Source organism: Lissotriton vulgaris, chromosome 6, assembly GCF_964263255.1.
Source record: "Lissotriton vulgaris chromosome 6, aLisVul1.2, whole genome shotgun sequence".
Lineage (NCBI taxonomy): Eukaryota > Metazoa > Chordata > Amphibia > Caudata > Salamandridae > Lissotriton > Lissotriton vulgaris.
This window is the reverse complement of record NC_141694.1, coordinates 819322708-819345552: the sequence shown is the minus strand read 5'-3', so window position 1 is coordinate 819345552 and position 22845 is coordinate 819322708. Positions and strand designations below refer to the sequence as shown.

The following is a 22845-nucleotide window of genomic DNA, read 5'->3' as shown; positions in this document are numbered from 1 at the left end:
CGTACACATAAGAGCTTGAACTGAACTGCAGGAGGGACTACTTTACACCTGTGGCCCTCTCTGTCCACTCCTGCTATTTCCCTCCTGTGTGTTTTGCTATGTTCCCTCCCTTACCTCTTTCCTCCCACCACTTTCTCATGTTCAACCCTTCCTTCTCCCCCTTTCCACACTTTCTTCTGTCTTTCCCAGTGTGCCCTTCGTCCTACACCATCCTCCTCTTTGCAAATCTCCCTTTCCGTGTGCTCCTTGTCAGCCCCAAATCCACCTGTCACCCCCTCATGTACCCTCTCCCCATCGTGTGCGGTTTCAGCTGACCATTTTTCCCGCTAGAAATAAAAGGCTGATTATATTGATGGTCCCCTTAGCTCTCTTGTATTTTTGTTTCCTTAGCAAAAAGAGGTCGGGTAGCTACACAACCTTCTTATAGTCCTTCTTTTCTGTCTGTGGTTTAGAAACTAAGGAAGGATTATATTGAAGGCTCCCTTGCCATCCGAACTTTATTTAAAATAGAAAGACAAGCAGGGATGTACAGAGACAAGCAGGGATGTACAGAAGGTATGGGGGCTTTCAATACAATCCACCTTTTCGTTTCTCTAACTTTAATGTGCTTATGCTTCCTGCTTTGGCATATTAAACCCAGATGGAATGGCTTTGGCAGTGCTTGTTTATTCTTCTTTTATTTTATCATACTTGAGCATTGTGAAACACATCACTTTCCTTAACAACCAAATAAATAAACATGTTGTGCTTTACAAACGGCTTATCCTGTACTATGTGAGTCTGACAGTATTTTCCTTAAAACTTATCTAAAAGTATATATGTTATTTTTGTCTTTCCTGGCAAGATACATCTAAAAAGCACATTTCCTATGAATATTTTTTTTAATGCATCACGTTGTTAAAATGTAGACACAACATTCAATTTTTTTTCGAATGCATCTATTGAAGAGACGTTTGAAAATGTCTTTTACACTTCAGGAAACACTGACATTGTGCAGCCGATAGTTATGAAGGAGAAAAACGAATGTACAAATAATAAATGCATCTATATTTAAATATAGGCATTTTGTCCACATGTAGCAAATTGCCCATATTTTACTTGTGTATTCTCTGTTACAGGGGTGCTACAAATACATGGATAAATAATTTGTTAACGTGCATTTCTTATAAAACTGGGCTGGTTTCAAATGCAACACATATATAATGTTTCAGAATGACATAGAGACTAGAATCAATCAACGTTTTCTGCTTGAGACGAGCACATGCTATACAGTTTTTATCTCACTTTCATTTTTTTATGTATTTTTTTTTTCTTCAGGAAATTGAAAAGCTGGGATTCGAACTGAGTGACAACAAGCAGCGTCTGGAACACGTCCAGCGAGACGCGACGGGAGCAAAAGACGAGTGCCTGCGACTGACAGAACTGCTGGGCAAATCCGAGCGCCAACTGCACCTCACCAGGTACCCCTCTAATCCTGTTACATGCCACAAAAACCTGATTCGTTTTGCCACAGCCTAATTCCAGATATTGTGAACGTCCTCCACGCGCACCCTTCTTAGGCACGCTTCCGAGTGCAGGGCTGTGCTTAGCCACACATGAATTAATGGTGATTTTGGCGAGAGAAAACATATAAAAATTGAAAATACAGCATTAGAGTCCAGTTTTTTGTTAGATCTATTCTTTACCCAGGATCATGCTGCGATTCATCTTTTTTTAATATGGAAGATGCAAGGACGTAATGGCACACGTGGCTTGCACAAAACTTAACAATCTCTTCGAGTTTGTGTGGAGTACTTTACACGTCACTCAAGCTTGATATGGCAATATATACGGTTCTGCCAAAGCAACCTCTAAAAAATGTCATTGCAAGAGGCTGCTGATTTCAATTAGGAATTTCACTGAATGTCTTGTTTGTTTTGTGAATTGCGTTCAGATTTACAAAAGCCAATTGAGGGGTTTTTTTCTTGATTTTTGGAAGTTGTAGCATTTCAAAAATTTGCTAGCACAGTTTTCTTACAGTAGAAGAGAATCATTGATGAGCGGTGAAATTGTTGGTAAGCAAGGCCTTATTATGGTGGGCACCTCTACGTGGATTTGACCACTATTTGTTTCTTCATATGTTATTATCACCTTGATTGCTCAATTGTGCACTTTTATGGTTCTTTGAACCGAAATAAAGTTAATAAATGAAATAATCCCCTCTAATTTTCTCTGCCCTGACTAACACAAAATTAATTTGTCAAAGGTATGGATCTGAATCCATTATCAACCTTGATGTTGGCCGCCTTTTTATTTTGTTTTGTTCATTTTATTTATTTCTGTATGTGTTTATTTTGCATTCCTCTTCGTCGCAATGTCTTCTGTCAACAAGCACCTGAGATATCTGGTAATCACTTGCTATTGGTTATTGCAAACCGACTGTGTTCGCTACCACTCAGAGATTACAGAATTCACTCGCCCATAGATTCATACCAAAGCTGCTGTATGGAGCAAAAAGAGAATTACAACATTCTGGATTTTATATAGAACTATAGCTGGGTAACAGTGAAAAAGCAAGAGAGTTTTCACCTCGGAGTTCGGATTGACCTCAAATAGACAGTGAGAGTGAAGCGCGAGTTATCTATCATGTCATTCAGAACCCCTGAGGTGGAAAACAACCCCTGTAATTCACTTTTTTAGCTTTGTGGAATTTTATAATATATTTGTCACCCAAATCACGTGCTTCTGCTTTCCACTGTTGACAAGGGCAGAGGAGTAAAGGGGAGCCATACATGGCCTTTCCTCCACTGTCTACATATAAAATAAATAAATAGTCTCCAGCCACCCAACCCATCAGTCTCTGCGATCTCACCACCTCCCCTTCCGATATTGTGCCCTCTCCCCTCCACCTGTACTTGCGTTCTTTTGAATGAAGCTGGAATCCCGATGTGCCTTCACAGCGCCGGCAATAGAACAAACGCATCTTTAGTACGCATTCGTTCAGCACGCAAGTTGTTAGAACGACTTCCCTTGGGGGGGCGTTGGTGGAATGGTGTTCGATTTAAAGGCTAACACCTTCCCTACTGTTGCGCAGACTTGAGTTGGAATACTAAATTAACCTATTCCAAAATCCAGCACCCCTCTGAGGCAAGTCGTGTGCGTTGATTGAATGCGTACTAAAGGCGTGTTCGTTCTAATGACCTCGCTATGAAGGCACAGCGTGATTCCGGCTTGCGGAATACAGTCATTCCTCAGTGAGGCCTGTCAGAGCAGCCTGGAATTCCTTTATGACGTAGCAACAGTAACCCTGTTAGAGAGCCACTAGTATGTATAACTAGATTCAAAACCAGTATCTCACTGCTAAGACTTAGCAACAGTTGTTAACAAAAGCTGCTACCCACTGTTGCTACATCATTATGGAATTCCAGACTCCCCCGACCGGACTCTAAGAGAGCCATGTCGGAGCAACACTGCAAACCATGGAGCACAATTCCTGGAGAAAAGGGCACAGAAAGTGGTAGGAGTAGGTGGTAGGAGACCAGGTATTTTTTTAACATTTCAGACACAGAGAAGAGGCCATCTTATGTATCAATCAATCAATCAATCAAGCATTTGTATAGCGCGCTACTCACCCGGAGGGTCTCAAGGCGCTTGGGGGGCGCTACTGCTCGAACAGCCAGGTCTTGAGTTGCTTCCTGAAGGAGAGGTGGTGTTGGGTCAGGCGGAGGTGAATGGGGAGGGAGTTCCACGTCTTGGCAGCCAGGTAGGAGAAGGATCTTCCTCTCGTTGTGGTTCTTCGGATGCGGGGAACGGTGGCGAGGGCGTGGCTGGTCGATCGCAGCTGGCGTGTGGGAGTGTAGAAGGTATGGCTGCCCCATTACTCCACCACCCCTGCATAGCAGTTGGAAGCAGGGGTATATTATTTTAGTATATTAGGAGGAGTACCACCAGAAATCAGGCTATACAGCCAGTATCAGTGGAATGAGACCGTGATTTGTAAGAAGAAGTCCTTCTTTGTTTTTTAAGGAACCCCTCACTCACCGACCTGGTCGGTGACATGCTTCATCATCGGGGCCACCTTGACAGCCGAGTGCCGTCAAGGTGTGCTGCGACACCTGAAAATACAGTGGAGCGGGTATGTGGGTGATGAATGTGAAAAAAAGGTCAGTGGGTTAAAAATTGTCCTGGTATGACTTAATATAATTTATTATAAGGCTACTGGACAATGTTAAAAATAGTGTGTGTAGATACAGTCAAGGCGTTAATTGGACCTAGTGTATCTGAATTTATGTGATAGGTCTACATGTTTCAAACCATAGGTGGGAGTTACCGGTTTTTCTTCAGGACCATAAAAAAGGAAAGGAGTTGGGTGGTCAGGGTACACTAACGCCCTGCCATACCTGCAACCCTCTCAACACCCAATTTAGCAATTAGCATAAATGGGTAAAAAACTTGTAACCAAATGTGGTTACCGAAAATGGCAAAAACCTGTGAAAAATAAAAGGATTATAAGTCACAAAAGTTGATTACATGCCTGTAACGTAGTGAAGTGACGTAGTCCGTTCTGTCTCTTAGTCATTCCACACACCGTAACAGCGAATTGTGCAGCATGCGGTGTATCAATACAATATACAGATGGGAAGTTTCCTAGAATAGCACACCTATCAATAATGGTGTGACTGTGTACATAATAATTTATGTTTAAACCAGTCAAACACAGGCTCAAAAGTGCGTGCCTAGCTAATGACTGTGTTTAGATTAGTGTCAGGAAAATGCCGACGTGGTGACATGCCAACTTGATCCACAGCCACAAAACATACAAGACAAAACAAACACATAACACATATATAGTTAAGGACTTATGAAATGCTCACTTCTCAGTGGAGAAATGCTTGCTGCACAGGAATTGAGGGGAGGCAGCAATGCTCAAAAGAACGTATTCTGTAAAGCCAAGGGGAAAAGAATACCAGTAGAGACAGAATCAGATTACCGATTGTTCTCATCTCTCCTTCGTGGAAATAAACCGGAAACCGAAGCGTTTCCATTCGCGCTAGTATTACTTACAGTTTCTTGGCTTCACGAGTGACTTCTCACCTAGTCCGCCCCTCCGTGTACCCGTGTTAGACAGAAAGGCAGCGCCGAGTTTAAAGGCGGCCGCCATTGCGGGCGTGGAGGGCGTGGCTAGCTGGCGTCGCGTGATGACGTCACCGTATCACGTGGGCGTCGCGCGCGCGCCGGGTTGTTGTAGCAACCAAAGGAAAACACAGGTCTCCGTAATAACGGAGTGTGTTGTGCTGGCGCTTAGGAAGTAAAAGTGAAGGGACATGCAAGTATAGGCTATTAGAAAATGAGGGATTTCCTCAGTTCCAGGTCCCCGTAAAAACGGAGTGTGTTGTACTGGCGATTAGAACATGAATATGAAGGGAAAGTGTTGGCTATCAGAAAATGAGGGGATTACCTCAGGATAGTCAAAGGGCATAAATAGGAGAGAGGTTGATATTAATGCTATATAAGCCTCAGTTAGGGGATGGTTTTTAGGAAAAAACGCTAGGATGACAGGTGTCTCTCTCACTGATATGAGAAAATAGTGGTGACTTTTGAGTTCTTTAGCAGAGTACAGAGGCCCAAGGACTTCTTCTTACAAATCACGGTCTCATTCCACTGATACTGGCTGTATAGCCTGATTTCTGGTGGTACTCCTCCTATTTTGTTATAGAACTAGTAAACCAGGGGACTGGGAGTACCCTTCCGTCCACTTGAGTGGATAAAAATCCCTTTGCTCTCTATATCTTGTTAAATATATATGTATATTATTTTAGGCCATATATCACATACAATTATAGATGAGTACAAAGACAAGTATGGGGATACTTTTCACCACACGCTTCTGAGTAACATCACAGACAACTCAAACATCGCTCTTGTTGGTTATTTGTTGTCTCTGAGAACCCCTTGGTGAAAATGATCCCCGTAATTCACTGTTGCCCATCTTTAATTCTGCGGAATCCTGACACCTGGAAAATTCAAAGGTAAGGAATCTGCAGCTAGATAGTCTCTACCAGATAACACATTACCCTAAGTAAGTAGCTTGTTCATTAGTCATTTTTTTGCTACTTCATCTCAATGAATAAGCAGAATTAGAATCTGATGTTCTCACTAGCGGTTCTAAGCGAGAGCCATACATAACACTAATATTAATGCCATTCAGTTGTTTAATGAGGAATGACGTTGCTGCAACTTTAGCAGAAGACCCACAGCTTGGTTTCAACTGGCTACTGCTTTTTTTGTCAAATAATAATTTATTTGCTATCAATTTACCACTTCAGGTTGTCTTCTGTAGGTAACAAGAAAGACATCCTTTAAGTACTAGCAGGCTTAAGTCTAAATGAAAAGCACACGAATATGAGTGCCAATGTGAATTTTTTCCAAAGATTTGGCAGCCAAATTTGCAAGGTGATCAGCAGTAAATGTGCAGAGCTGTCCTCTGTGTTAAATTGTCTTCTTACTCCTGTTATAAGTACATCGGTTTGTATTGGGTGTGGATGTACATAGCCGTAGCTCTCATGCTGGCTCGAAGCAGATGTGTATTTGCCATTACATTTCTTTGTAATTGGGGAACCCTGCTGGTTTCTTGTATTTTGATCTTGTTGGCAGAATAATTTTTTCCCCTTGACACGTTTCTATTACAGTGCAGGCATTGAGTTGCAGACAGCCCTAACTTGACAAATAAGTGCAGTGTGGTGAGAGGTGCAAGGGGTAGAGTAAAGGTGGGAGCCGGGGTAGTTGGGTAGAGTAAAGCTGGTACCCAAATGTTTGCATTTTGCAAAACCTCAAATACTTCCTTTCAAAATGACTGACCCAATGCCATTCAACTCATGGCATAAAAAAATCTCTTTCTGGTTGTCTTGGATCATGTAATGAGTGACTCAATAATTGTTGCAACTTCTAACTCTGTTTTCCCCCATCTACTCATGTTTTGGTTCCTTTTTTGAGGTTTTGGGTGGCGTACAAACACAACTAATGTTTTATGTAGCCGTATTAAGTTACGCCTGCAATTCACTTCAGGACATCAATTAAACCCAAGTGAAACTCTCGCTACGCCAGTATAATCCGGTGTAATTTCGCTTTACCCTTGCTGCAAAAAACCCAGAAGCGCCATGTTGGGTAATTCCACTAGGCAATATTTCTGTTACGCCTGTACCATCTTGTGTCATTTTACGGATTTCGCATAAAGCTTGTTGCACACAATCCCCAGCACTACATTATGGCGCGTTATTAGGGAAAGAACCAGAAGAGGAACAGCTGTTGTTTGCGGCAGTTTTGTTTTTTTGTGCTACTTTTTTAGAATGAACTGTCAAATGCATCCTCGCTTAACACTAAACAAAAATCTAGCTAAATGCCAATTTTATAATATTGTGTGATTGTTGGTCATAATTTCGCCTAAATATGCAAACGCACCTCGCGTGCACCCGTAGTTTACGCGTAAATGTGTACCCGTGTTGGCCAAAGATGTTCTGATATGACCAGAAACATTCTTCATTATTGATGGCGAAGATTTTGATAACCCGGAAGCATTAACGCCTAACCGCGGATTCATTTAAAGTTTGTCTTCAAAGCTTCCTTCATTTCGTTTGGATGTTTTATGTCCGTCGCTCTGCAGCCGTGTCCTTATTCTTACAGATCTTCGTCAGCTTTTTACAGCTACACAAACGTATGCGTTTATTTCCTGTCGCTCTTCCTGTTTCTTAGACGGCGCGCGGCAGAAGCCCATTATACAGTTGGTATTGAGATGTCGGAGGAGGAGGGGGCGCCGCGCTCTTTTACATTAAATACTGTATTGTAACTGCAGTGCTGAGTCCAGAAGGTTGACAGATGGAAGGAAGCAGAAGAAGAACAGCCTGCGTGTAGAAAAAAAAAATATGCTGGAGGTTGATGAACCTTCAAAAGTTTTAAGTTATTATTAAGATGCCCGGGGTTGTGCTAAACTCAGACATGATGGGCAGTAGTACTTTGTTGTGATAGGTGACCACATGGCTTGATTGATTGCAGCCAGCAGTTATTCCACGAACTAAAGTGCTGTCGACAGAACAGCACACACTTACCCTTTTTAAGGCATCAGCAATCGTTTAAGTTGGTGCAACATCCTATTTATCTTATCTTTGCTTTGTTCATCTCTCCTTTGTTCTTACACAGGGTCTTTTTGAATAATTGAATTTTATTCCCCGTGTTAAGGCAATGTTTTGGATTGAAAGGGGATGTCATTTTGCGTACAACACCGCCTCTTAGGTGTTTTAAAAACCTTTCCTGTAAATGCCAGATTCCATTGTAAAACATGCTTCTCACGTTTCTCCTGGCCTTGCATGTGTAAGTCATCCAGTCCAGGTTTATTTTATACATTAAGTATCTGTTATCCTGAAAGGGCTCTTACGTGTTCATATTTCAATGAGAGGGAAACACATATTATGGAGCAGCACCTTATGGCAACGCTGAGACACATTGCACACTTTTGATAAAATTGGGGCTCCCTTCCACACATACATTAAAAGAGACTTGAGAGTGCCACAACCTCCAGACGTGTTGAGGCAAGCGGACCACTGTGACATGGAGTGAGAGGGTGGAACTGTTTGACATATAGTGGGATCTACAAATATTGTGATGGCCCTGGGGTGACCCAAATGGGCATCACCAGGCCCTGACCTGGGCACGTCCCTCTACATTCCTGTAGCACTTGGAACTTTTGTTTTATGATACTGCCATTTACATTGTCAGTTTATATACTATAATGTGATGTTGTATTGTCTTGACTGTTGAAAAATGGTTCTAAATAAAGTTGTTAAAAAAAAAAAAAAGAAGTCAGGAAGGAGGTGACCCTGGATACTGGCAGAAAGACACATTTGGTATAGGCAGAAAAATGGCAACTTTCTAAAAAGGGCATTTTCAGAATGGTAACTTAACCTAAAATCTGAGTAACCTAACTTAAAAACTGCATTTACCATTAAAGATAATTTTAAATTACCATTCCAGTGAGTGGAAGAAGCATTTCTCTATCTGTTCCCAAACTGAAGTTATCACTTATTAAGTATAATAAGGTAACCCAATGTTAATCCATGAGAGAAATAGCCTTGCTGCTGTGAAACAACAACTTTAGGAGTTTTTCACCCTCAGAACATGTAAAACATGTCCTTCTTTTTAAATACTATGTACCGTGCCCTGTGAACAGTTAAAGCCTACCTAAGGGGTGACATATGAAGAGGAAAGATTAGGCCTAGCAAAATGTTTACTTTGCCAGGTAGAACTGCCAATTTAAAACTGTACTGTAAGTTGCAGTGACAGGCCCAAGACATTTTATAGTGCTACTTTGGTGGATGAACCAGTGAGTGCTAATTTATAAGTAGTTGCCTTTACAAAAAGTCGGGGCTGCTGGTCTATCAGACTGTAAGCGGCCATTACATGCCCTTAAGTCATGGCCCACGGTCAGCTGTAGAATTTGAGTTGCTGCTACAGTACATTTAACTGGCCCAGTAGAATCCAAATTTGGGATGTCGTTTGCCATGTCCTGTTCTTCAAGTAAATTATCGAGGCCCAACATTGGTTCATATTTACAATTGAGGTCCCCACCTACTATCACTTGGGCATTTGGTCCTAGTGTATCTAAAAAGGAGTCCAGTAGCTCTACTACCTTAGATTCCTTATTTGATGGATGTGGTCTATTATATATGTTTACTAAATATACAGATTCTTTTTTTCCTTGGATTAAAGATGGTGACAAGGAAAAAAGACTCTTTTTTAGATACACTAGGACCAAATGCCCAAGTGATAGTAGGTGGGGACCTCAATTGTAAATATGAACCAGTGTTGGGCCTCGATAATTTACTTTAAGAACAGGACATGGCAAACAACATCCCAAATTTGGATTCTACTGGGCCAGTTAAATGTACTGTAGCAGCAACTCAAATTCTACAGCTGACCGTGGGCCATGACTTAAGGGCATGTAATGGCCGCTTACAGTCTGATAGACCAGCAGCCCCGACTTTTTGTAAAGGTAACTGTAAGTCCCATATAGACTTTATATTGGTCTCTTTGAGTCTGTGGTATTTACTCATTGATTTTAAAATAGATATTAGGACAGAGAGTGACCATCTTCCACTCCAACTATGGTTAAACCCTGAACCTTTTATATCTAAACCTGTTGAAAAGGTTGCACTAAATAGTCCCCTTGGGGAATCTCAGATATCCAATAATAGGCGTGCTCTGAGATGGCCCTACATCCTGGCTAAAGATGCGACGATGCAAAATATTTATAATACCTTTTCTAATACCATTGCATCTTGCCAGGAGCCCATACTGGGTAGCCTGGGTGTTCTAGATCTACACTATCAATTGGTAGATGCGTTAACTCCCTTTGTGAGTAAAATTTGCAAAAGGGATAAGAACTCAAATGAAAGTCACTTAGAGCTAGCTAACCCTTGGTACAACAAAGAATGTCGTCTAGCTAAGTCCCACTTGATTGAGGCTGTTAAAACTAAAAACTCCCAGTCTATAAAAGATAGTAGGCATGCATATAATTACAATCTTGACCCAGGCGAAAAAAACATGGATGATGCATTATGGGATGATCTACTAACAGCAGCCAAATTGAGAGATCAGGGTACCTTTTGGAGTTTAATATCAAAGGGGAATAGAAAGGGTAGATCATCTAAGAACATTTACCTAGACGAAAAAACATGGTGTGATCATTTCACTAAACTTTATTCGCACGATGAAGAGGGGTTGCCCACACAAAATAAAGAGAGTAATTTAGAATTGAGTACTGTGCCTTTACGATTCAGTATAGAGGAGACTATGCAGGCACTACAGGCCATCAAATCAGGTAAAGCCCCAGGACCCGATAAGATCCCTGGAGATCTATTAAAGCATGATGTGGAAGTATGGGGGCCTTATATTAATTTTTTATGTAACTCTATAGTGGCTGGAACACCAATTCCCGATAGCTGGAAAGGGGCAGATATTGTAACAATTTTTAAAAAAGGGGATCGTTATGATCCGGGCAATTACCGCCCAATTAGTTTAATTGATCTTTTACAGAAGGTTTTTGCCAGACATATTTTAAATAGACTCATAGAATGGATAGAAGTGAATCACATATTGACTAAATACCAAGCAGGGTTTAGATCAAAAATCAGTACGGTGGATCAAGTGTTTAGGTTCACGTGCATCTGCTGGAAGTACATTAATATAAGAAAGGGCAGTTTGTACGTGGCGTTCATAGACTTGAGGGCCGCCTTCGACCTCGTTCCACGGAATCTTCTGTGGATAACACTAAGAAATATAGGGGTCCCCGGCGAGCTACTTAAAGAACTTATCAGACTACACACAGGGAATTATGCTAAAGTTAGATGGGGGAAGGGAGGTGAAGTTTCTAAGCCCATACCTGTGAGTCGAGGCGTGCGCCAAAGCTGTGTACTGGCGCCTACGCTCTTCTCATTATATGTTAATGATATACCTACATACTTAAGGGACTGCGACCATGACTCCCCAAAGCAAGGAGATCAGGCAATTACGGCACTACTTTTTGCCGATGATACAATTCTCATCTCACAGAGTCCGAAGGGTCTCCAAAATCTGGTGAATTCATTTTATGGTTACTGTGTAAAGAAGGGGTTAGAAATAAATTCATCTAAAACAAAATATATGTCCATAAACCCACAAAAGTCCTTTAGGAAGAATTTGGCCTTAAATAACCAAAAACTGGAGTATGTGGGGAGTTTTAACTATCTAGGCATTATGTTGGACAGTAGCCTTTCATGGGAGGGGCATCTGGTAAAAAGTAGATTGTCTTTCAAACAAAATGCGATGCCCATCCTAAAAGTGCATGGAGCTAGTCACTCTAAAGCGATTACGCCGGCACTTGAAGTATTTAAGGCAAAGGCCCAATCAGCTGCACTCTATGGTGCTGAGGTTTGGAGGCATTGTTGTAAAAGCAACTTTGAACGGGAGGAAAATCATTTTATACGTAGGTTGCTTAAATTACCAACTAGAACTCCCCTAGTCCCAGTGTTTCTGGATTTGGATCTTAAACGGACAGGTTACCAAGCAATCCTAAGGCCATTGTTGTATTGGGTAAGGCTATGGACAACCCCGGAGTTGTGTAACTATAAAAGTGGATTGACAGAAATCATTCAGATTGAGGAGTATAAGAAAATCGCTTGGTTAAAACATATTTCTTTTTGGTGCACCAGGTTAGGGTTGTCCCATTTTTGGGATGAACCCCAGAATTTGACACCCTTGTGTAAAAAGTTCCTAAAGTCCATTTACTGGTCTTATGTCAATGGTGAGCTACTTCATAGTTCATCCATTGGCACATTGACTCCGAAATTTCTGATTGTAAAGGATAATGCTGTATTTGAACCATTCATGGACGAGATAGGACCACCATTAGCAAAAACGTTATACCTGCAATTTAGATATGGGGTGCTCCAGACGAATGCTAATACATGCAGATGGGGGGGGGGTAAAAATGATAATGGTCTTTGTACCCTCTGCCCTTTAAAGGTAAAGGAAGACGATGTCCATTTATTGTGTCTTTGCTCGGGCTATAAGTTACCTAGGAACCGTTGGATTAGACCCCTCTGCAAAAATATGGGTGTTAGGTCCTACAAAGAGGCATAGCGTATTATTAAGTCTAATACCTCACAACTGGTACTGTTTTGCACAAGTAGGAAACGGCTTGGCCTCAAGCTGTAACGCAATGTTGGAGTCCGTAGTCTTCTCCGCACAGTATAAGTTAGTATTGTTTGCACTGAGTTCACTTTAAATGTGGTTTTTAAAGGTTTTAAACTCTGGTTTTTAATCTGGCTTTTAAATCATGGAAAATAACTTTTTATTTTACTTAAATTATAAAGTGAGGTCTAGATTTTAACTCAGCATTGTAAAAATTATTGTTATGGATCAATTGTCTATTTGCCACTTTCTATTAATTGTAAATCTGTTCACGTGATTATTTGTCGGTATAGGGCACTGTATATATTTGTCTGTAAATGTTTTCTCTTGTACTTCCTGCTTTTATGGCTATATTAGCCGAAATAAAGTTGAAACTGACAACTGACATTAAAGATCATTTTAAATTACCATTCCAGTGAGTGGAAGAAGCATTTCTCTAACTGTTCCCAAACTGAAGTTATCACTTATTAAGTGTAAAAAGGTAACCCAATGTTAATCCATGAGAGAAATAGCCTTGCTACAGTGAACCAACAACTTTAGGAATTCTTCACCCTCAGAACATGTAAAACATGTCCTTCTTTTTAAATACTATGTACCTTGCCCTGTGAACAGTTAAAGCCTACCTAAGGGGTGACATATAAGTATTAAGAAGAAAGATTAGGCCTAGCAAAATGTTTACTTTGCCAGGTAGAAATGCCAATTTAAAACTGTACTGTAGGTTGCAGTGACAGGCCCAAGACATTTTATAGTGCTACTTTGGTGGATTAACCAGTGAGTGCTAATTTATAAGTAAATGAAATGTGCCAATTAAGGGTATGCCAATTTCACCATGTTTTCAAGGGAGGGCATATGTACTTTATCACTTGATAGCAGGAGTAAAGTACACAGAGCCCTAAAAGCAAACAAAAATAAGTTCCACAAAAGAAGGCAAAAATCTGGGGTGACTCTACAGAGGGGGCCCAGTCAAACAGAAAGTAACCAGTATACGATTGTTTTGTTATGGAAGGGGCTTATTGTGGCTAAAAGAGGTATTGCCAAATTCTGGAATGACTCTAGATCTCTGCCGTTTGGAGGTTTGGAAGAAGGGATTGGACAACTATGAGTTTCGAGAGACCCTTTTAGGCAGCTGGGGGATTTCCACAGAAAAATTATAAAATCTGGAAAGACTGGCCCAATATAGGGGTTTCTTGCTAGAGCCTTGTGATCGTCAAACGTGGTTTCTTGATACTGAGATTCTGTCATATATGGAGTAGGGTATTCCGTTGGATATTTGGTTGGTGGTGTTGGTGGTAAAGTCAGAGGACACTGCTGTTGATAACTATCTATCACTTATTGGGGTAATTTTACTTACAATGCTGTATGACCCTGGCTTTTTGGTAGTATAGAAAAAGACAATAAAACCAAAAATATAAAAAGTAAAAGAGCTGAAACTCTTGTAAAGGGGTAAACTCTGATATGATAGGACAAACAGAAAAGGAACGTTGTTTGTACAGACTGCCTTCTTCAGGCATGTTTGATTTGAAGAAAGTTTACAGGTAGTGTAAAAATAGTAAGTCCGAGTGTTTCAGAACCTCAGGTCCCGGAGAGGATATCTGTGCTTCATTTGACAAGTATGCATATAAAGAAGGAACGTTAAAAAAAAAAAAAGACTTTGGAATAGGCAGAAGATCTGTATTTTAATACGCTAACACATGCAAACAGAGGCTTGGGCAAAAGCACACTTAGGCATGCCTGTGTTTCATGGATTAACCCATTAAAGCCAAACCTAATTGCTTTGCCTATGCTAGTTATCGTTCTCATTTGTAGACATGGCCCTCACAACACAGCTGTTTACCAAAGAGCCTCCCAATGCTACTAGTTAAAGCCTTCAGTTCTTTGAAGATCAATAAACTAAGAAAAATGACAGCAACTACAAAGACTGAGTGGGCTTTGTTACAGGAAGAAGCCGTTTTGTAACAGCAGTATTGAAACAGCCACGTTTTTTGCAAATATTCAGGGGTAATATTTGCAAACAGTAAATATAGGTTTGAGGCATATGATCTGCAGATTACACACTATGCATAGATGGCCACCTAGTGTTGGGCCCGGATGTTTGCAGTTTGTTTTGTAGTAGAAAAGTCTTTTGGAGTCACGGGATAGGTGTTTTTTCCGCCACCGGGCTCAGATGTGTTTCCAGCGCTCTGTGTTGGAACCTATTTGCTTCGGCGCGCAATTCTCACCAAACTACAAAACTTAGTTTTGAACGCTTTCCAGTCGACGCTAATCTTCAAACATCAAGGATCTCGATTCCGGTCGTCGTGGACGGCCTTCGGGCCTACCTAGGCCTCAACTCCAGCTCAAGGAAAGGACACCATCTAAGAAGTGTCCTCAATGTGGGTCGAAGTTTCCCCACACCGATCTGCATGAGGTGTGTAACCTCTGTCTCTCTCCGGAGCACGAGGCGAAAGACTGTTCAGCTTGTGCCTCTTTCCGCTCCAAAAAGACTATCCGGGACCGAAGAACGAGGAGAACAATGGCTCAAAGATCTTCAGCTCCGATTCCGGACGACATCTTCGAGGGGGGCGTCAACGTCCCTGAACAGCACGACGTCGACAGCAGCTCCGAAGCAGAGGATTCTGAAGTAGAGGACATCACTCCAGCGCAGCAGGTCGTAAGTAAGACCGTCGACCCCGACCCCTCCTCGACACAGAAGGCCCCGGTCACACCCTCGCCCTCCAGCTCGGGTGCACACCGTTAAACTGCTTCTACTGCCCCACCTTTGGGCCCGGCTAAGAAGCTAACCAAGCCTTCAGGCGACTCGAGCTCGAGTCGACCTTCACACGGTGTCGGCGCACTCACACCAGCACCGAAAAAGACAACGGCCCGACATCCAAGCCATCGGCACCGAAGCACACCACTACTCCTTCGGCACCGAAACCCAGGCCGGAACCAAGCAAGCCCGCTTCGGATTCCAAGACACCACCGGAACCGAAAAAATCATCGGATCCAAAAACCATACCAGAACCAAAAAAACACTTTGAACCGAAAAAAGCTTCGGAGCCGAAAAAGACGGCTGCCTCTCCAGTGAAAGACATTGCCAAGACACCAAAACAAGCCATCTCGGTGCACAAGACTTCTCTGCACCAAAAGATCAATCCCCTGCAGTGGGTCTATCCTACCCAGACCCTGCTCAAAAGACTCTGGCTAAGGACCCAATCACTGGACACCTAGTTTTGGCTCCAAAAAAAGACCACTGGACACACCAGCTCCAGCTCCGCATTCAAAGAAGAAGGACATGGCTACCTCTCCCTTAAGACTGCCTTCCCCTTCTCTCTCACCTGTACCATCACCACCAGCACAGCATTCTCCAGCATCCCCTGTCACACCACACAGGGATGATCGCTCTGACGATAATGGGGGGTAACACTCCTGATCCAACAACGCCCACAGGATCCCCAGACCCGTGGGACAATTATACCACCCCAGATGTCCCAAATGTCCCTCAGGATGACATATACCCCTCAAGGCCTTCTCCACCAGAAGACACTATAGGGTTTAATGAATTAATTCACAGGGCTGCACATTATCATGGGGTAGACATTTATACAGACCCTGTTGAGGAAGACTTCCTGATGGATACATTCGATAATGCACAAAGGTCTTCATCCATCTTGCCCATGCTTAAAGGAGTGATCAAGCATGCTCCTGAAGTCTTCAAAGACCCAGTCAGAACTCGGGTCATTAACCCTCGGATAGAGAAAAAATATAAAGCTGCCCCATCAGACCCAGCATATATTAAAGGCCCAGTACCACTAGACTCACTTGTAGTTTCCAACGCAAGAGAGCAAACTCACAAACATCGGGTGAGGCTGCACCACCTGATAAAGAGTCTAGGCTACTTGACGCATCAGGCAAAAGAACGGCGTCTCAAGCAGCAAACATGTGGTGTATCGCCAATACACAGGCACTGCTAGCCAGATATGACAGGGCAAATTACGATGAGCTAGAGTCACTAATGATGCACCTCCCTGACAAGTACAAGGATAGAGCAAACGAGCTCATCCAGAAGGGGAAAAACATCACAAACACCTCTATTAGGTGTGCCCTTGATGCAGCAGACACGGCCTCTAGGGCAGTTAACACCAGCGTCTTGCTACGCAGACACGCCCGGCTGCGCATATCAGGGTTCAAACCCGAGTTACAAAGCGCCATTCTTAACCAACCCTTTGACGAACAACACCTATTTGGACCCGAGGTAGATGTATCATTAGAGAAAATGGAAAAAGATACAGGCACCGCCAAATCTATGAGAGCCCTGCAGTCGCAGGCTCCCAGACGTTCATTTCGTCGCTCAAACTATCAAGGTGCCACCAGGGGATATACTTCAGACACAGCTTCTACCTCGTACAAAGCCCCTACACAGTCTACCTACAGTAAAGGCTACCAAAGGGGTGGGTACAAGGGTAACCATAACAAAGGCAGAGGCAAAAATAACAACTCACGCTCTGCCTCTACCCCTGCCCAATGACTCCCTTCCCCCGCCTCATTCCACTCCTGTCGGGGGGAAGACTTCAACAGTACCTGCCAGCCTGGGAAAACATCACATCAGACAGTTGGGTGCTCCAAATAATTCAATCAGGTTATTGTCTGGAACTAACATCTACCCCCCCAAACATACCACCCAAGCAACGTCCAATGTCCCAGGAACATTTAACATTGCGCAGACAGGAGGTAATATCCCTCCTGCAGAAAAATGCAATAGAAATAGTTCCAGAGCATCAGAAAAACAAAGGAGTATATTCCCTATATTTCCTAATACCAAAGAAGGACAGATCTCTAAGACCCATCCTAGACCTCAGACCTATAAACATTTACATACAGTCGGATCATTTTCATATGGTCACACTACAACAGGTCCTCCCATTACTGGTATTAAATGACTTCCTTGTCATTCTAGATCTCAAGGACGCCTACTTCCATATTCCCATCCATGCAGCACACAGAAAATATCTCAGATTTGTGCTAGACGGACAACACCACCAGTTCAAAGTGCTCCCATTCGGAGTCACAACAGCACCAAGGGTGTTTACTAAATGCCTAGCAGTAGTAGCAGCACACCTAAGAAGACAGCACATTCACGTCTTCCCATATCTGGACGACTGGCTCATAAAAGCCAGCTCATACAACAGTGTGTGCAAAGCAGTCAAGCTAATATTCAACTACTTCACAACTTGGGATTCACGGTAAATCACGTCAAATCGCACCTGCACCCCTCGCACATACAACAATATCTTGGCGCTACAATAAACACCCAATTAACACTAGCTTATCCCTCTCCAGCCAGGATAACAAGTGTACAAACTCTCCTAACAAAATTCAAACCACAACACTCGCTACCAGCTCAAGTGTTCATGCAACTCATAGGAATGATGGCATCTTGCATATTTGTAGTACCTCACGCGAGATTGCAAATGCGTGAGGTTCCATTGGCGTGCTAGGCACTTCAAGAGTGCCTAGTACGCCAATGGAACCAGGCTCAAGGTCACTTAACAGACCTAGTGTTGGTAGACGGTCGGACTCATCGTTCTTTGCAATGGTGGAACACCAAAAACCTTTCCAAGGGACAACCGTTTCTAGAGCCAGTTCCCCAAATAGTCATGACAGCGGACGCATCGCTTTCCGGCTGGGGAGCACATCTACTGCATCACACCATGCAGGGCAGGTGGACACCGCAACAAAAGTTACTCCATATCAATCATTTGGAGTTGATAGCCGTGTTTCTAGCTCTGAAAGCATTTCAAACTCAAGTGTCAGGCAAGGCTGTCTTAGTCCTCAAAGACAATATGACAGCTATGTACTACATAAACAAACAAGGGGGGACACACACTCTCTGCAGCTCTCTCAGCACAGCAGATATGGAGATGGGCTATACCGCAAAAAATCTTTCTCTTAGCCCAGCACGTCCCAGGAGTACAAAACACTATCGCAGATCTGCTAAGTTGACAAACACAGCAGATCGACGAGTGGGAACTTCACCCACAAGTTCTTCATCCGTTCTTCCAAATGTGGGGACAACCTCAGATAGACCTCTTTGCCACCCACGAAAACGCAAAATGCCCAAACTTTGCCGGCAGATACCCACACCCATTGTCCAAGGGCAATGCGATATGGATGAACTGGTCAAGACTATTTGCGTACGCTTTTCCTCCTCTCCCACTACTTCCGTTAGTGGTGCGCAAACTACAACAACATTTCCTGACACTCATTCTAGTCGCTCCAACTTGGGCCAGACAACCGTGGTACACCACGCTGCTGCAAATGTCTGTGGTGCCACATCAAAAACTAAATCTATCTCCACGCCTATTAACGCAGAACCATGTAGAGATCAGACACCCCGACCCAGCTCAGCTCAACCTAGCGATCTGGCTCCTGAGGTCATAGAGTTTGGTTAACTCAACCTTACTCCAGAATGCATGAACATCATGAAAGAAGCTAGACGTCTCACTACCAGAGCATGTTATGCTGCTAAGTGGAAACGCTTTGTCATATACTGCCAAAACAACCAAATAGATCCCTTAGACGTGTCTATCCAACACATCATAGGATATCTATTACACCTTCAAAAGTGTAACTTAGCCTATACGTCTATCAGACTACACCTTCCTGCCATTGCAGCATACTTACAAAACAGACAACATCTGTCTCTTTTTAGAGTACCAGCTATTAAAGCTTTCATGGAAGGATTCAAAAGAATAATTCCTCCCAGAACGCCACCAGCACCAGTGTTGAACCTGAACATTGTTCTTACAAGGTTAATGGGTCCTCCCTTTGAACCATTACATAAATGTGAATTTCAATTCCTAACTTGGAAAGTAGCGCTCTACACACCATAGATGTTAAAAGAGCACTGCTGTACTATATCGAAAGAACACAATCGTTTCATAAGACAAAACAACGTTTTGTGTCTTTTTCGCTGCCACATAAAGGCAACCCTATATCAAAATCAAGGATCGACAGATGGATAGTTAAATGTATACAAATTTGTTACCAGAAAGCAAAACGCACGTTAACAATTCCTCCAAAAGCCCACTCAACAAGAAAGATAGGGGCTTCAATGGCATTCTTAGGGAACATCCCCTTGGATGACATATGCAGAGCACCGCACACAATCACAAAGCATTATTGTGTAGATGTGCAAAACTAAACAACAAGCCACTGTGGGCCAGGCTGTATTAAAAACACTGTTTCAAACAACTGCAACAGATACAGGTGGTCGCCGCTAGGTGTGGGTACTGCTATACAATCTATGAATAGTGTGTAATCTGCAGCTCATATACCTCGAACGGAAAATGCTACTTACCAGTATGCATCTGTTCTTGGCATGTAGAGCTGCAGAGTTACACACGCCCACCCGCCTCCCCGGCTACCTTTATCTGTTCCAGTATTATCTTAATTAGATACAAATCACATGGACATCACTACTTCTTGTACAGCTCCGTCACTTCCCTAATGGCGAAAAACAATCTGGGGATGGAGCCGATGCCCATGTGCAGTATCATCCTAAGGAGGAGTCACCTATCCCGTGACTCCGAAAGACTTTTCTAACAAAACAAACTGCAAACATCCGGGCCCAACACTAGGTGGCCACCTATGCATAGTGTGTAACTCTGCAGCTCTACATGCCAAGAACAGATGCATACTGGTAAGTAGCATTTTCCTTATTCACTATTTAAAAAAGGCATTTATCATCTTTTCTTTAAAATCTGCTACATTTTGTAAAACATAACAATTTTAATTTAGTTGAGAAGATAATGGAACACCATCTGAGATAGATTTGTATAACTGATAAACGTTGTGAAATTTCAAGATGGCCCCATTTTCTCATTTATCAAATGAGTCATTTATCAGTGGCATTAGCTTTCCATGTTTGGTTTGTGGTACCAAGCTAGGGACATGGAACTACATGAACACAACTTATTCTTTATCCTTCTTTCTGTTTTTTTTTTTAACTCAAAATTGACTTTTCCGACTAATTACCATGATGCAAATGGGACATTTAAACTGTCTGTTTTTTGTGTGCTACCAAAAGGTGGAGTTAGAGGGATAAGAGGAAGCGAATTGGGCTAGAGGGAGAAAGAAAGGAATGGGGATATCATAAGGAAAGACAATAGTTAAGGCTTACCCCAAATATGGCTGCCCGAACATTTGCAAGAGCAAAGCCTTTGTTGTTGATCTTGCAAGATTTTGGGTGGCTATTTTGGTGCCAGCCTATCTCAATCTGCAAAGCGACAACCTAACTGGGTGGCCATCTGAAGGATGTGCTTACATGCGGGTCCAGTCAAAAGCATTAAATAAAGGACTTCTGCCATAAAAAAGACATTTCCTTATGTGCAGAAAGTATATATGAGGTATAGAATTCAATGACAAGAAACTGATGATGGTTTGTATTTTTAAGATGTAAAATAGTCCCTCGTGCATTACAGTGAAACCATGCCATAGAAGTGGGAATGATACAATCAATAGCCAATGGTACGCAGACTAATAGGCTTTAAAACCCACTATGTATTTTGGTTTTAGAAGAATAGTGACAAAGGCTCTGCCAGACGGCCATGTTGCAAAGTCAGACCTAAACAAAGGGGCATTGTGTGATTTAAAATATGGTGAGAGGTCGGATGGGAGGGCCTTGCGGAGCAGAAAATCACACCAGTGGTGATGACTCTCCTCAAGGGTATATACTTCTTCTGACTCTGAAGAAGCTTATCCTGGCTCTGCGCAACATCATGAACAGGACTCGCCACACAGGACCTTCACCTTCATTCAGGAGCATCACAAGACACGAAGATTACTGTGTACTTGGCTGCCATGACCCTCTATATCTAACTGTAGATGAACAGTGAAATCACTGAATGCATTCAATGCATATACACAAAATATACAAAACTGCAACATTCATCCCAAAAATATACTTAAAAGAATAAGTTAAATGTCTTTAGTAATTCTTTTTCTGGTAGAGACTCTATCTAACTACAGATTCCTCATCTTTTGCATACCTCCAGGCATCAGACTGGATCCGGAAGCTTTTGTACAGCAATGTCCTATAGCATTGACAGGTTGCGTCGTGTGACATCATGGTTCTGCACGCATTCCGTCTCATGCGGTTGTGACATTGGATTTCCTACATATACGTCACCTGATCATGCTGCCATCAGTTTCTTTCTGCCCTCCGCCCATACCAACAGACGGGGAGCTTTAAGAATCCCAATTGTATTGTGTACGATAATATAAACCTTTTTTGTTTTTTAAATATTTTTTATTGAGAGTTCATAGAAATTACAGCATACAATAATATTGTATATATAAATACATATTCCAAGATATTGAGAAAGGAGAAGATTGGCTTAAGTCGAAAGTGCAAAGTATTAAATATTATACATACTCATTCCAAAATACTCAATAGTGCAATCATAGTATTCCCGTGATTCGAAAAAGATCCTATTAAAATAAAGTGCAAAGTGCTGAGTGCTAATTCAAGTTAGATACGTACATATATATTCTGTCTTTTTATACCAAATGCTACAAAAGTGCAGAAGATGATCACATAAAGGTAAAGTACAAAATGCTATATTAAAATGAATACCCAGATATATGTTCTATCCTTTTATACCAACTACAAGATGTTATCCTATATTTCAAACACACTCCAATATTTCTCATACTTTCTTACTGCTCCTGATCTTATTGCATATTTCTTTTCCATTTCTTGTATTTTAGACAATTTTGCTCTCCATGCATTGAAGGTGAGTACTTTCTCTGTTCTCCAAAGTTGCTGGATTAGATATCTTGCTATTAATGCTGCAATAAACAAGCATTCCTCGTGTGCACAGATGGCAGATGAGCAGCCCAACATTGCAATGGATTCATAGAGTGAAATGAGGGGATCTATTGTAAATCTAAGATATTTCTCGATCTCCTCCCACAGACTCTGAATTTTTGGGCACTCCCAAATGATATGTGCCCAGGTGCCTTTCACTGCACAACGAAAGCATTTATCCTCTATTTGCGGGTATATTTAATGAAGAAAGGAGGGTGTTCTGTATATCAACCATTTCGAATAGTATTGCATACGTTTAAAATGTGCCCCTCTGAATATAACTGCATTAAACGTAT

At 42.1% G+C, this 22845-nt stretch overlaps 1 protein-coding gene across 1 annotated transcript in view; it reads left to right on the top strand.

Moving 5' to 3' along the window:
- Positions 1-22845, top strand: part of SDCCAG8 (SHH signaling and ciliogenesis regulator SDCCAG8) — a 1376087-nt gene that overhangs the window by 470639 nt on the left and 882603 nt on the right. Inside the window, exon 13 of the mRNA XM_086925289.1 lies at positions 1318-1460. Within this exon, the coding sequence (XP_086781415.1) occupies positions 1318-1460 (143 nt within the window). The remainder of the gene's footprint in view (positions 1-1317; positions 1461-22845) is intronic.